This window comes from Bufo bufo, chromosome 2 (genome assembly GCF_905171765.1).
Source record: "Bufo bufo chromosome 2, aBufBuf1.1, whole genome shotgun sequence".
NCBI lineage: Eukaryota > Metazoa > Chordata > Amphibia > Anura > Bufonidae > Bufo > Bufo bufo.
Window position 1 is genome coordinate 303,082,653 of NC_053390.1, and position 16,522 is coordinate 303,099,174.

The window sequence follows — 16,522 nt, forward strand, 5'->3', positions numbered from 1 at the left end:
ATCAGGGAGATCAGCAGGGGCACCACTGTGCAACAAACACTGGGAAAGTGCCTTGGCCCCTTCATTCTAAGTACTGATGAGGACCCCCTAGTGTCATCAGTAAGTGATGTCATTTACCATGATGGGAGACCCCATTAGTGGGAAACTCCTGTCTATGGCCATATTAGGCATAACATAGAGGGAGGTCTTGGGACCCTCCTATATCATTCAGCCAGAGCAGAGAGCTGCTTCAAAGGGGACTCAGCAAAACCATTTTTAACATGGTTAGATATTTATTTGAATGGAGATTTCACTTGAATGGAGGCTGAGCTGCAGTACATTGAAATGTCCAGTACGCTGTGAATGGAGGCTGAGCTGCAGTACATTGAAATAGCCAATACACTGTGAATGGAGGCTGAGCTGAAGTACATTGAAATAGCCAATACACTGTGAATGGAGGCTGAGCTGAAGTACATTGAAATAGCCAATACACTGTGAATGGAGGCTGAGCTGCAGTACATTGAAATAGCCAATACGCTGTGAATGGAGGCTGAGCTGCAGTACATTGAAATAGCCAATACACTGTGAATGGAGGCTGAGCTGAAGTACATTGAAATAGCCAATACGCTGTGAATGGAGGCTGAGCTGAAGTACATTGAAATAGCCAATACACTGTGAATGGAGGCTGAGCTGCAGTACATTGAAATAGCCAATACGCTGTGAATGGAGGCTGAGCTGCAGTACATTGAAATAGCCAATACACTGTGAATGGAGGCTGAGCTGCAGTACATTGAAATAGCCAATACGCTGTGAATGAAGGCTGAGCTGCAGTACATTGAAATAACCAATACGCTGTGAATGGAGGCTGAGCTGCAGTACATTGAAATAGCCAATACGCTGTGAATGGAGGCTGAGCTGCAGTACATTGAAATAGCCAATACGCTGTGAATGGAGGCTGAGCTGCAGTACATTGAAATAGCCAATACGCTGTGAATGGAGGCTGAGCTGCAGTACATTGAAATAGCCAATACGCTGTGAATGGAGGCTGAGCTGCTAATCTACTGTTTAGTTTCCAGTGTCACCACATGCCAAAAACAGCTGATAAGTAAGGTGTCAGACTCCCACAGATTTGATATTGATTATCTATCCTGAAAAGAAATCATTAATATCTACATTCTAGAAAACCTCTTCAACTCCTTCCCACATTTTAATCATACGGCCATTTTAGCAGCACCTTACTGCAAACCTTCATGCAGTGATGTCCATCGGTAAGTACAGGTACAGCAGCCATCTGCAGCACGTGCTGGCTGTAATATGTTGTAATATTCAATTTAAGCTGGATTTATATGGCCCAATGTTTGGGTCAAGTATCATGAACAAATGCTCCTACTACAACTCTTTCCCGATAATCTGCCCATCTAAAGGTGCCCCAGATCACCCGATGAACGAGCAAAAGTTTGTTCATTGGGTGAAATGGTCGGAGGTGTGGACACCTCCGCATCTGACATCTGTACACTTGGGCAGCAGATCGTCCTGTCTAAATAACACTCTGCTGCCCAGAAACAACTTAGCTGTATGAGGATGAATGATAGCAGTAACCATCATAAATACAGCGTGTCACCTCCACTTAACCAGCAGCTGATTGTGAAGAAGGAACGCTTTCTTCTGGACAATCAGCTGCTCCTCGCACTGTCTAAATGCGTCTTTAGTTTGTGCCTCTGTCATAACAAACTTATGGTGGTCTTGATGATTGCTGTGGCAGCAGTAGCCTTACAAAGGCCCTTAGGGCTTGCACACATGAATGTGGGAAGCCGATGTGCGTGCTGTGGACCGCAAATTCACTTCACTTGAATGGGTCCGCGATCCGTCCGTTCTGAAAAAAGATAGATCATGTTCTATCTTTTCACGGTGCGGAGGCACGGAACGGAACCCCAGGAAGCACTCTGTAGTGCTTCCATAGTGTTCCGTTCTGTGCTTCCATTTTGCACCGTTCCGCATCTCTGGATTTGCGGAACCATTGAAGTGTATTGTGGATCCACAATGGGCAGCACACGTTCTTGTGAATGAGCTCTTAGGCTAATGGTTTTGCCTAACAGGTTGTTGGGTTACTGCAGCTCGGGGAGCTAAGCTGTAGATACCTGGCTTGGCCACTATACTTTGAATGGAGCTGTGCTTCCACCTCTGTTCAAAGTGCTATTTCCAGTGGCTGCAGGGAACTGCTGATTTGTGGAGGTTTCGGATCCCCATTGATTGGAATTGATAGCCTATCCTGAGGATAGATCATTAATATTGGGAGACTGGAAAATCCTCCAACTCATATTTACTTCACAGCTAATCATGTAGAAATGAAGCACAATAACCCCTTCCCAACCAGCACCATACATGTACGGCGGTGTGCAGACTCTAAATATTGGCCCACTCACACGTGCAGCGGGCGCCACCAAGTTCAGTGTTTCGCGTACTGTAAAATATGTACGGTCGCGTGCATGAGCCCTAAGGGAGATTAATTTCTAAGCAAAATGGGAACCTAACCCAAAAGTTATCATAGGACATTTCACTGATAGTTTTTTGCATTTTCTTTTTTTTTTTACTGACCTATTTTGTTAGAAGTGGGGACATATTGCATCCAGTGGAAAAGGTTAATTTTACCCTAAAAACTTTTTTTTTTTTAAATACCTGAGTCTCTGTTGATATCATGCTTATTCTTTAAGTTTGGAGCATAAGATGGGAATGCATAAACTGGGAGAATCTCCTGACGTATTCAATGGCATATATTAGCCACAAGCTCCAATAGAAATGAATGGGTCAATATGCTCCACAAAAAATACGAATAGCACATGGATGAAAAATACATTTGTGTGCATGGAGCCTAAAACAACATTGCTTAAGAAAAAAAAAGGACAAGTCTCTGACACACGCAGGCACATATCCCTGTGGTAGAAAATATCAAAAAAGTAGGACAGAATCAAAAACACATAGTGGGCAATTTACCATGGGGAGAATATTTGAAGTCAGTTTTTCTGTGTTGGTGTACTTTGTGCCACATTTACCAAATGTCACAGGTTGTTTGATAAATTTGGCTTGTCCTTAAACCTAACACTTTTGTCTGGAGAAGCTCCTCCAGTTTTTCTACTCTTGGCGTGAGATTGCAACTTTTTTGTGACTTTGTTAAAAAGTTGCAATGCTAAATCTGGAGTGAAACTCATTAACATAGCTAACCACAGCCACTTCTACACCCACATCACAAAACTGGAGTGAGTGGTGTAAAAAAGAAAAAAGTCGCAAAACGCTAAATTTAGCCCTATTTTGCGACTTTTTGACATCAAAAGGTATAATATATCAGGGCCCTAGTGGGGAATTTATCAGGAGGGAAATATTTTAAGTCAGTTTTGCTTGAGTCTGCATTGTCCATAACACTTTTGTCTACAAATACTCCAGTTTTCTTCACCAAATGATAAATCAGGAGTGAAACTGCAGCGCTAACCATGTCCACTTTCCCACCCACTTTTCAAAACTGAAGCGAATGGTGAAAAAATGCAAAAGTCAGAAAATGTTTGCGCATCCGAGTCCAAGACATCACATAGCGTTATTTTAACACCAGAATTCTGTAGTGCAGCGCCCCCAAAATTCGAATACTTGCACAATGTTCATTATACCACATGCTATATATCCTTAAAATGATAACATGTACAACAAAAATCTTGAGGTGGAATGAAATGTGCTGTCCTGATATAATGAATCAGTGAGGATGCAAATGATAATATTCAAATGACTCTTCTCTTACATGAATATAAGGTCTGGTGGCATCCCTGGTACTTTTATGGCATCTACAATACCTTTGTTCACCACCAGTATGACTCTGTCCTTGATCCTGATGTGTTTCTTGTTCTTGACACCAGGTAAGTGTGTAGTTCCTTAGTCATTTCTCTCTAATATAGGATGAGAAAGATAATCATACTAACAATATTATAATAATAATTCTATTCTGTATTCCAGGCGTACAATCTGAAGAAGTCCTTACTCAGACAGAATCACAAATATATAAAAAGCCAAATGAGTCTTTCAAACTGACGTGTCGAGGGTCTGGATTTGATTTCAGCCGGCGTGCAATGCACTGGATTCGCCAAGACTCAGGAAAAAGGCTTGAGTGGTTGGGTGTGATCTGGTCTGACGCCAGTAAAACAGTATATGCCTCATCTGTGGAAGGACGGGTGACAATAACAAGGGACAATAAGAACGGTGTAACCTTCCTGGAACTGAAGAGTCTGGTTACTGCAGATTCTGCCACCTATTTCTGTGCAAGAGCCACAGTGACAAACACTGTGCAAGAGTCAGACAATATCTTATGAGCATTAGAGTGTAAAATCTGGAAATCCTCCAGGAAGACAGATGTTTTGTAGATGTTTTTAAGAAAGTCTCCAATCCAATCCTACCCCCCCACCAAAAAAAAATACCCACATTAGTTGCTTATATGTAAGTTACCAGTCACACTGCTGTATTTTACTTCCCCATTTCAAAATGTAGCATGTTGTACCGTGTCTATACTGATACATAAACATAAAACCCTTTTAAAACATTGGGACCACAGTTGCTCTTGCATCTGTCACAACTAGGGATGAGCGAAATTGTGTTTTTTAAGTTTGGGCTCAGGGTTTGGGTTCAGGTTAAGTAAGAATTCCATTATGGATTCTGTTACCACAAACTATTACGTACTTCTATGATGGACTGCACCACTGAAGTCTTTATGAGGCATTCCTTCATAATAAAAGTCTCCTGCAGAACGGACACCATTTGGATCCGTTATGATGCCCATAGACTTCTATTATGACGGAATGCAAAACCGAATGCCTCTTAAAGGCCATCATAGAAGTACGTTATAGTTCGTGGTAATGGAATCCATAACGGAAATCTTACATACCCGAACGCTGAACCCGAACTTGAAAAACACAAGTTCGCTCATCCCTAGTCACAACCCCTCCACCCATATACAATGACCATTTATTATGTGGAAAATGGGTCTTTGGGCCACCACAGGCACAGAAATACAGTGTTATGCCAGCAGCTGGTGCCTGCCGTTGTCCTGCTATTTTGGGCGGGCATGGGCTTCGCTTTACCTAACCTTGGCCTGTCCTACTGCAAGAGTTAATACCCTCTTTGGCTCTGTGTGCTGCTGTCAGGCAATTTCCAATTTGCTTCTGCTATATATACTGTGTTGTTTGATTCTCTGCATGAACCATAGCTTCACTAGTCTGCTAGTTCCTGCTAAGGTGTGCTGATTGTCTCCCATGTACCGACTTCTGCCCAATTCTTGGATTCTGATTCTCCGCTGCCTAACCTGACCTGTGCCTGTTTATCATACTTACCCTGTGATGAGAGCCACAATCTTTGGACTGTTTCACAGATTCACACAAACTCTGCTTTTCTTGACGAGGACATTTTACAAATAATTTGCCTGATCTCTTAGCACCAGTGTCTCTGACCTCTCTGGGTCACCTACCAACCACACAGAAACTACTCCAAGAGGAAGTGGTCTGATAGCTCCACTGCAGCAAAGTCCGCACCCTGTATAAGAGTTAAGGGGGAATATCAGGGGCCTGACAGGATAAAGCCCTTAGGTTTAGCCCAAAGTCAAACAATTTGGTTGACTCAGTGGTTACATAACATACAGAAATACAGTAAAATGTTCATAACTTATCCATATTTATTTAATTGTTTAAACTGTATCTTTACCTAATCCAATTTCCAGTTTCAAGTAATGCTGATAAAACACTGGAGTATTTTCACCCACCCGACATATTTATTTTACCCCTTAAAGAGGACCTGTCATGAAATGTAGTGCAATCTGCGGGTAGCATGTTGTAGAGCAGGAGGAGCTGAGCAGATTGATGTAGGGTTGCACTGGGTATCGAATTACCGATACCAAATCGATACTTCTGTACCCGGATCGTTTCGATACCGGGATTTGCCTTTTACCAATACTAGGCTGCGCTACTCTATTACAGGGCACTGCAATCTGTGGCAATTAATCCCTCCCTGAGGGGTTAACTTCCGTGGTTAGCAGCGCCTTGTAATAGAGGTTGGGTGCCGGCTATGTGATTCTGCCGCTGTCACCCGCCACCTGTATTTGTATTAAAAGGTTAGTTGTCTTCATTGGTGGTGTATTTAAGACATATTCCACAGAATGAAGGGGCCACAAACCTAATTATGCACTATGGCTTCTGCAGTAATTTTCCCTGTGCAGAGATAATCCCAGCCACCACTGTCCCAGGAACTACAGCAAAGCCCATTCATCTCGCCATAGCTGGTTGTATTCATTTTATTGTAGGTATACCTATAGCTGCTGGTGGACTCCCTTGCCTACCATGCACCTGTACAGCTGTTTGCACATTATGTAGGTCCAACCTTGACTATGTGTATATATTCTTTATTACATTGCTATGATCTATGTATTGCAATCATTAGGATTAAGTAATAGACGGCATGCAAATACCACTTGATTATATGTGCTACCGTTGGATAACCACATGACAGCATACCTCCCAACCATCCGGGATCCAGCAGGACATTCCAGGATTTCAGTGGCTGTCCCACGGTTCTGGAACGGGTGAGGTATGAGGTACGGGTGAGGTATGTCCCGCTCTCTGGCAGGTGTCTGTGCATCCATAGGATGCAGAGTCAGTTGCCTGTAATGATGAAGCAGGGAGCTACCTGCTTCATCATTTCCCCCCGCTACCTGCACTTCAAACAGCTGTTCTGTGCAGGAGTGGTGAAGCTGCCCGGCACATCCAGCAGCACGATGTGTTACCTGTCTGCTGCTTGGGAGCAGATCATTGAATGAATAGTACAAGAGAATATAACACACTTCACACACATCACTCCTCACATCCATCTTCAGTTAGCAGCTCACTAAAGTATCAGACTACTTAGATGCTTAAAGACTATGCACAATTTCAGAGGCAATGATTTTATGATTGTATGAAGTTACTACATTTTTCAATTGGGCTTTATTAAAAATATTGAGCCATTCTGTCACAAAGGGTTGACTGTTTTTATAACTTTGTGATTGGTACTTTCACTCTCTGACGGTTATCTAATAAATCTTATCTCTAAACTACTAACAGGTCATAAGAAGTTATTTAAACAACATTCTTAACAGTAAGATAAGAACTGAGCTGCAATAAGTTTTATAAGGTCTGAGAGCAGAGATAAGGAACTTGTCTGCTCCCCAGATGATGGAAAAGACACAAAATCCACAGGCTGCTGCTACAGCATGTCAGCTCTGTACATGTCAAAATGAGTACAATGCAATAATAAAAAAAACTGTCCCCAAAGGTGTACAAAGCTTTTAAGGAGGGGGTTTCTAAAGGGAGATAGAGGCAGAGAAACAAATAGTGCTATTGACTTAACATTTCACTGCTAGATTAATATCTAAACTGCTTAGTTCTGCTGTACTGTATAATGCCCTCCATTTACTGCTGTTGCATATGACGGTGTTTAACAGAGAGGGAACAAGATCTCTCCATGTTCATTGTATGGGAGACATCATAGTAGCTATACCCACTAGCTAAGGGACATCTGAGAATTAGAGATGGGGCATACAGAGAGAAAATTGCAAAAAAATGCAAGATACTAGTGGACATCACCCACATGCCATGTGCTTAGTCTAGCAAGCCATGATGGTGATGCTCTCCCAAATAGCTATTGTGCTGCTAATTCAATCCTTAGTACTGGCCACTGGCCAATCCTGCCCAACGTACCTCCTTAACCACTGCAACCTTCACAAATACCATACAGACAATAAACTAACAGTTTAAGTACACATAATAAACTAACATCTAATGCCACAACTTTACATGTGTGTATAAGGCTACTTTCACACTAGCGTTCGGGTGTCCGCTCGTGCGCACCGTTTGAAGGGGCTCACGAGCGGCCCCGAACGCATCCGTCTGGCAGCAATGCATTCTCAATGGAGGCGGATCCACTGAGAATGCATCCGCCTGCCAGCGTTCAGCCTCCGCTCAGTGAGCGGACACCTGAACGCTGCTTGCAGCGTTCGGGTGTCCGCCTGGCCGTGCGGAGGCGAGCGGATCCGTCCACACTTACAATGTAAGTCAATGGGGACGGATCCGCTTGAAGATGACACTATATGGCTCAATCTTCAAGCGGATCCGTTCCCCATTGACTTTCAATGTAAAGTCTGAACGGATCCGCTCAGACAACTTTCACACTTAGAAAATTTTCTAAGTTTTAATGCAGACGCATCCGTTCTGAACGGATGCGAACGTCTGCATTATCGGCGCGGATCCGTCTGATGAAACATCAGACGGATCCGCTCCGAACGCTAGTGTGAAAGTAGCCTAAGAAATATCACTGTTTCTGGTCATTATACGACTTCGTATTCCACGTATTCGGCATTTTAGCAGCTACTCTGCAGGCTTTATTCCCAACTGTTACTTCTTCTTGAGTTAGTGGGTGAAATCTAGTTGCTATATTGTCCCCTACAAGTATACATGGAGAACGTAGAAGATTTTTCTCACTCACTTACTTCTTCGACACAGTACTGAACAGTAATGATACAATATCACACTTGGGGAGAGACATAACACCATTATCTGCGGCAGCCTATCAGTGTCTCTGTCTCTCTGTCTTCAGCTCCCTCTCCCATCTCTATAGACTTCTATGGGCATCTGCAATTTCCTTCTGTGAACTGACAGTCGATTTTAGCATCTCAAGAATAAAATATACTGAATGTTAGTTTAGGACAATGGGGAAGAAGAAAATATTATTATGTAAAATGTAGAGCAGATAACCAGTGGCACTACACCAAACCTAAAATTGTCAGGATGCGACTGCCGAGGGGTGGTGCCTCACGGAGGTGCTCAGCTTGTAGCTGCAGTGAGCATATGTGATAAAAAGAAAAAGAAAACAAAACGAGCGGCACTCACCGTTGATAGGCAGGTTACTTTATTCCATGGCAGGAGGGGGGTGCAAGGGTTGCAGATACAGCAGCAAATAAGCAACAGCCGTTTTGCGCGTGTATGCGCTTCTTCTGGCTTTTGTATCTGCAACCCTTGCACCCCCCTCCTGCCATGGAATAAAGTAACCTGCCTATCAACGGTGAGTGCCGCTCGTTTTGTTTTCTTTTTCTTTTTATCAGAAAATATTATTAAGAGGAGAAACATGCAGTTTTCTCTAATAAAATATATTACATTTCATATATTCACTTGTACTACCAGTTTATGCAAAGTTTGTTGAACGCACAGTGACCATTGAAGGGATGTCACTTCATGTTCTGTAAATTCTCCTACATAAAAAGCTAGTGCTGATGGATCACACATCACCTCCTAGAAGTAACCCAGCAGCAATAAAAACTCTCCTGCTCCTCTATCTATCACTGGCCTGCTTCTAAGGTGACATTACTGCAGACATTACTAGTACATTAGAAGAAAGATATTACTGGTGCTATGAGGAGAACATTTTATGGATGTGACCTTATTCTCTGTATTTTCTAGGTGTCTGGTCTTAAGAATAAATTGTCCAGTAATCAGACCCAATGGTAATAAATAGAGATGAGCGAATTTCTCAAAAATTCGATTCGGCCGGTTCGCCGAATTTTCCAAACAGATTTGATCCGAATTTATTTGTGGCGAATTGTGTTAAAAAATTGCTTTTTCCTGGCTTCAGAGAGCCTGTATAGTGGTGTAAAACACTGTGCCTTGCAGTAACACGCATAGGGAGTCTGCTGTGGTAGTGAAACAATACTGTGAGTCAGTATGAAATGCAGATCACAGGAGTCGCTCTTAGAATCAATGCACACTTCACTTATTTGGGCAGTTACAGGTCCAAAACTGACCAAATTACTCAAGTGTAAAGTCAGCCTTACAGATCAATGTTAGCATCAAGAAGAAGCACACTCCTTTTACACCCTCGTCAGTTGATTCCACATAGATGTCTACAGAAACTGTTCTATTAAACTCTTATTTAAGTACAGTCCCCCCTGACAGAGTGGAGAGGGTGTCAGCAGTAACTTTGTGTTGATGTCACCGATTATTTTGCCCTTACTCTGATCCATCAGAACAATAACCCCCAAAAAACGGATCATCTCTGTTGAGCATCCACCTTCACTCAGCATTTGGTCAGTAATCCATCACTATTGCTGAAGCCCAAAAAAAAAAAAAACAGGAGTGGATCCAAAACAGAGATGAAACATTAATGGATAATTTGCATGTCTTCTGTGTTTTGTAACTACTTCTGCTTTTGGCTACCAAATCATAAGCCAATTCTGATGGGACCATACAGGCCTTACAGCTGCTACATAAACAGGATCCATAGTGTGTCTAATTTTTCCTTCCTTCTGACAGATCAGAAAACTTGTCAAATAAATGATGATGTCATCCAGGCCAAAAAGGCAAAATAGTGGCCCAGTCATGAAGTGAGGAGGGTGGGAACAGCATGAGAAGTCCACAGAGTTGCCCAATAACATAGTGGTGAGATGGCAGCAGCATGAAGAGACCACAGAGTAGCCCAGTGACATATTGTTGAGGTAGTAGCAGCATGAAAAGACCACAGAGAGGTCTTCTGACATAGTGGTGAGGTGACCGCAGCATGAGAAAACCACAGAGTGGCCCAGTGACATAGTGGGGAGGTAGAAGCAGCATTAGGAGACCACAGAGTGGCCCAGGGACATAGTGGTGAGGTGGCAATAGCATGAGGAGACCACAGAGTAGCCAAGTGACATAGTGTTGAGGTAGAAGCAGCATGGGGAGACCACAGAGTGGCCCAGTGACATAGTGGTGAGATGGCAGCAGTGTGAGGAGACCAAGGAGCGGCCCAGTGACATAGTGTTGAGGTAGCTGCAGCATGAGGAGACCACAGAGTGGCCCAGAGATAGAAAGGTGAGTTAGCAGCAGCATGAAGAGACCACAGAGTGGCAAGGTTACATAGTGTGGAGGTGGCAGCAGCATAAGAAATCACAAAGTGGCACAATAACAGAGTGTGGAGGTGGCAGCAGCAGCATGAGGAGGCCACAGAGTGGCTCAATGACAGAGTGTGGGGATGGCAGCAGCAGCATGAGGAGAACACAGAGTGGCCCAATGACATAGTGCTAAGATAGCAGCAGCATGAAGAGACCACAGAGTGGCCCGGTTATATAGTAGTGAGGTGGCAGCAGCATAAGGAGACCACAGAGTGGCAAAGGTGACATAGTGTAGAGGTGGAAGCAGCATGAGGAGGCCACAGAGTGGCACTATGATAGAATATGGAGGTGGCAGCAGCAGCATGAGGAGACCACAGAGTGGCCCAGTTATATAGTTATGAGGTGGCGGCAGCATGAGGAGACCACAGAGTGGCCCAGTGACATAGTGGTGAGGAGACAGCAGCATGAGGAGACCACAGAGTGGCCCAGTGACATACTGTTGAGGTAGCAGCAGCATGAGAAGACCACAGAGTGGCCCAGTGACATAGTGGCGAGGTGGCAGCAGCATGAGGAGACAACAAAATGGCCCAGTGACATACTGTTATGGTAGCAGCAGCATGAGGAGACCACAAAGTGGCCCATAGACAGAGTTGTGACTTGACAGCAGCATGAGGATGCCACAGTGTGGCAAGGTGACAAAGCATGGAGGTGGCAGCAGCATGAGGAGGCCATAGAATGGCAAAATGACATAGTGTGGAGCTGGCAGCAGCAGTAGCAGCATGAGGAGGCCACAGAGTGGCCCAATGACAGAGTGTGGAGGTGGCAGCAGCATGAGGAGACTACAGAGTGGCCCAATGACATAGTGTTGAGGGAGCTGCAGCATGAGGAGACAACAGAGTGGCCCAGTGACATAGTGTTGAGGCAGCAGCAGCATGAGGAGACCAGAGAGTGGCCCAGTGACATAGTGGTGAGGTGGAAGCAGCATGAGGAGACCACAGAGTGGCCCAGTGACAAACTTTTGAGGTAGCAGCAGCATGAGAAGACCACAGAGTGGATCAATGACATAGTGGCGAGGTGGCAGCAACATGAGGAGACCACAGAGTATCCTAGTGACATAGTGCTGAGCTGGCAGCAGTATGAGGAGACCACAGAGTGGCCCAGTGACATAGTGTTGATGTAGCAGCAGCATGAGGAGACCACAGAGTGGCCCAGTGACATAGTGATGAGGTAGCAGCAGCATGAGGAGACCACAGAGTGGCAAGGTGACAAGTTGTGGAGGTAGCAACAGCATGAGTAGACCACAGAGTGGCCCTGGGACAAAGTAATGAGGTGGCAGCAGCATGAGGAGACCACAGAGTGGCCCAGTGACATACTGTTGAGATAGCAGCATCAAAAGACCACAGAGTGGTCCAGTGACATAGTGATGAGGTAGCAGCAGCATGAGGAGACCAGAGAGTGCCCCAGTGACATAGTGGTGAGGTGGCAGCAGCATGAGGAGACCACAGAGTGGCCCAGTGAAATAGTGTTGAGGTAGCAGCAGCATGAGGAGACCACAGAGTGGCCCAGAGACAGAGTTGTGAGTTGGCCACAGAGTGGCAAGGTGACATAGCGTGGAGGTGGCAGCAGCATGAGGAGGCAACAGAGTGCCACAATAACAGAGTGTCGAGGTGGCAGCAGCAGCATGAGGAGGCCACAGAGTGGCCCAATGACAGATTGTGGAGGTGGCAGCAGCAGCATGAGACCACAGAGTGGCCCAGTGACATAGTGTTGAAGTAACAGCAGCATGAAAAGACCACAGAGTGGCTAGTTGTGGCCACAAATCTAGTTTGGCTGCCCAGTAGTCTAGCGGATTTTCAATGTGGAGTGGCAGAGTGCTGTCAAAGTATGCAACCCTCTGCTGGTTCAGGTTCTGCTTCAGGTCTAGTTACTGCTGCTGGTGAGTAGTTTCTTCACTAGGCGGGTGAAGAAAGCTGCTCATCATCTACTCATCTGCTCAACTCTAGACTCAAGCTGCTGCTGATGGAGCTGGTCCTGCTCCTACCCCCACCCCACCACAGCAGCCATGGCAGTGGAATGAGAGTGCAGAGGGCCCCACCGGTCAGACCTGCGAGAACATGGACGATGGCACAGAAAAGCAGTGGCCAACTGACTACATAGGATGTCTCTATAGTAGTTCAGTTTGTCCTCCCTCTCAGCAGTTGTGAAAACAGACCCCATTTTGGACCGGTAGTGAGGGTCCAACAAGGTGGAGAGCCAGACGTCATCCCTCAGGCGAATGGTGACAATTCAGCTGTCACTACCCAAGCAAGTGAGCATGCCTTCATCTCTACTGCATACTGCCTCGTCTTCCTCATACCTCTTGCTCCTCCGGCTGCTTCTGCTCCTCCTCTACTGTCACCTGTGTAGAAAAACCACCCATTTTGCTACACAATTCTTGTGCTCTAATGTCCTTCTCCTCCAGTTCAACCCCCACAGGGCTCATGTGGCCGTGAGATGTAGGCGCCACGTCTACAGTCCCTTGACCAGCCAGATTTACCAGCATCTGTTCTAGGATAAAAAGTGGAATGACGTTGTTCATTCGGTAGTCCTGGCGACTGCCAAATAACGTGGCATCCTCAAAGGGCAAAGAAAAAAGGGGGGTCAGTCAGCACATCCCAAAGCACAGGGGCACGTTGCTACGGCTGAGAACAATACTGTAAAACAAAACATGCAATGCAACAACTCTCTGCAAACCAAATAAAGTACAAAATTGCATCATAATTGCCAGTGCTACACTAATAAGTTAGAGATGCTTGGCAAATCATTTTGTACAAAATTATTTGAGCCCGTCTGCCGCCGAGTACCTCTGTCCGCCTGTATCATCAACAAATCGTTTATGGCCTTTCTCTGTTCGTATAGTCGGTCCAACATATGGAGGGTAGAATTCCAACAGGTGGATACGTTGCATATCAGCCTATTTTGGGGGATTCCGTACTGTCGATGCAGCTCAAGGAGGGTGTGCTTGGCAGTGTAGTGGCTGAAGTGCATGTAAAGTTTCCTGGCCATTTTTAGGATGTCTTGTAGATGGGTGGAAGACTTCAGGAACCGCTTGACAACCAGATTGAAAACATGTGCCATGCAGGGCGAATGGCTCAGCTTTTACTTGACGCAGCGCCGACACCATGTTCTTCCCGTTGTCAGTCAACATGGTTCCGATTTTGAGTTGTCACTGAGAAAGCCAAGATTATATTTCTTGATTAAGGACGCTGAGAAGTTTGTCCCCTGTGTAACTCAGTTCGCCCAGACAAATGAGGTGTAGGACAGAGTGACATGCCCATGCCCTGCACATGTGGTATGCTGGAGGAGCACTGTGAATTGTCCCTGCAGTGGAGGCTGAAGTCACGGTGGAGGATGAGGAGGCGGACATTGTCCCAGGACCAACAGCGTGAAAATGTGGAGGCGGAAGCTGCATCACCTGGCCAAGTTGCTGGTGTGGCTGGGCAGGGACCATATTTACCCAGTGGGCTGTAAAGGACATATATTGTCCTTGCCCGTAGTTACAGCTCCACACGTCGGCGCTGCCGTGCACTTTGGCAGACACCGACAGGCTCAAGGACTGGACTTTTTTAAATATATTATAAATAAATTACAAAAAACGTTTCCAAAGAGTATCTCTATCTACTATAACCCCATCTTGACCAGTCTCCCACCCCAAAACCCCCAACAACATTCATATATTACCTTATTCATGCCATAATATTTACATTTATACATATTTACATGCCTTCATATAAAGCATATGTACAAGTATTTACAATATTTACAATATATACAACACAATACTATATAATATAATATAATATAATAAACACAGGACTTAACTTATATACTAACTACTAGACCAGTCACCAACCCATACTGCACAAACTGATCTCCCTCCAAAGTTCAAAGGGTAACCCGGACTGGGGTAGAGCAGTTTGCAACACACAAATGTTTTATTTATTTTTTCAAAATAGGCATAAATAAAAAAAATGATATACATTCCTCCGACCCATCTCCCCACACACCCCAACCCAACCTAACTAAGCCCCACTATACCATTTCCACTAACTCTCAATCAAAAATATAATACAATATATACAATAATATAATACAATATATACAATATAATACATATAATATAATACAACATACAATATAGAATATACAAGCTTTTTGCCACAACTTTTCTACCTATGGTTCAATAGCCTATAAACCTTCTCATACCTATTTTAATACAAAACAAAATAAAATCTAGACTGTGCTACATCAGCCCATCACCAGGAATAGAGTACTGTTCAGTTAAGGTACCCTAAAACAGAAGCCCCTCCACAGACGAGAGGCCTAGGGGTTCCCCCACCTTTTATACTCTAGAAAACGCACCTTCACCAGGTCAACCATGATGTTCCTATATATCGTATTCATCGGTAGGATTTTACAACTCGTCGACACTAAACACTGTGCGCACCAGATGTGATACCTGATTACCGCACTGACTAAAAATAAAGTGCGGCGGTCCCTCCCACCAAAGTCTTTAAATGCACCATAGGCACACTCTGCATAAGACAAGGTGGCCAGCCTAGGCCAACCGATGGAAGCCCCTACCCTTCTGTATACCTCTGTATTAAAGAGACAGTGAAGCAGGAAGTGGTCCATACTTTCCAGCATGCCCACACACTCCTCCCGGGGACAACCCCTTTCCTCGGAGCTCCTACACTTCACATTGTAGTTACACTTCACATTGTAGTTACCTTGGAGCTCCTACACTTCACATTGTAGTTACCATGAAAGCAGCACCAAGTCACACCCCAAACCTTCTTAGAGATTCTTTCTGAATTGAGAAAAAGTAACTCACCCTCCAGATCCTGACTTGGGCAATACTTCAAGGCCAGTGGAGCTTGGAAGAGAGAGGATAGGACCCTCCTGTCAAGGGAAACCCTCGACACAGTCTCCACCTCCGCCCTTCCCAGATCTCACCGTTTTATGATCCTCAGAACCATGGCAACGTAAGCCAGGAGATATCCATGTGACGCACGTAGATCTTTCACACGCCCTCCTGTCTCCCATTCCTGGAAGAAAGGCCTAAACCATGCAAGAAACCAGGCCTCCCTGCAAGAAATTACCCACGAAGGAGCCCACAAAGGGGAGAGGGATCAATCGCAAACACGTACGGCAGAGGGAATAAAGGACATCCCTGAAGCCACCTCAAAAAGATGACCCAAACAACCATTAAACAACGGAAAACTCTATGCCCCCTTATACAAAGTCTTTAGCCAATCCACGAACCTCCCTGGTAGACCATACCACAAGAGGACAGACCACAGGTACTCATGGTTCACTCAGTCAAAAGCCTTGGCCTGATCCAAAGATAATAGAAACCCCTTCCAAAGGCCCGCCCTGTCCCACTCCACGGCCTTTTGGACACTGTGAACGGCACTAAAAGCGCTCCGACCGGGAACTGAACAGTGCTGGGCCTCCCAAATAAGTCTCTGTGCAAACTTCACCAACCTACAAAAAAGAATCTTTGTCAGGATCTTTCTGTCCATATTGAGAAGCAATATAAGTCTCCAGTTCTCAATACGGGATGGATCTTTACCCTTTGACAGAATA

The 16,522-nt window shown here is 44.9% G+C and overlaps 1 gene segment (V, D, J or C); it reads left to right on the forward strand.

Annotated features, from left to right (window-relative positions):
• Positions 1–3,832: 3,832 nt before the first annotated feature.
• Positions 3,833–4,328, forward strand: LOC120990847. The segment is given in 2 exon segments: positions 3,833–3,878; positions 3,976–4,328. Coding segments are annotated over 2 exon segments (399 nt in total).
• Positions 4,329–16,522: the final 12,194 nt, after the last annotated feature.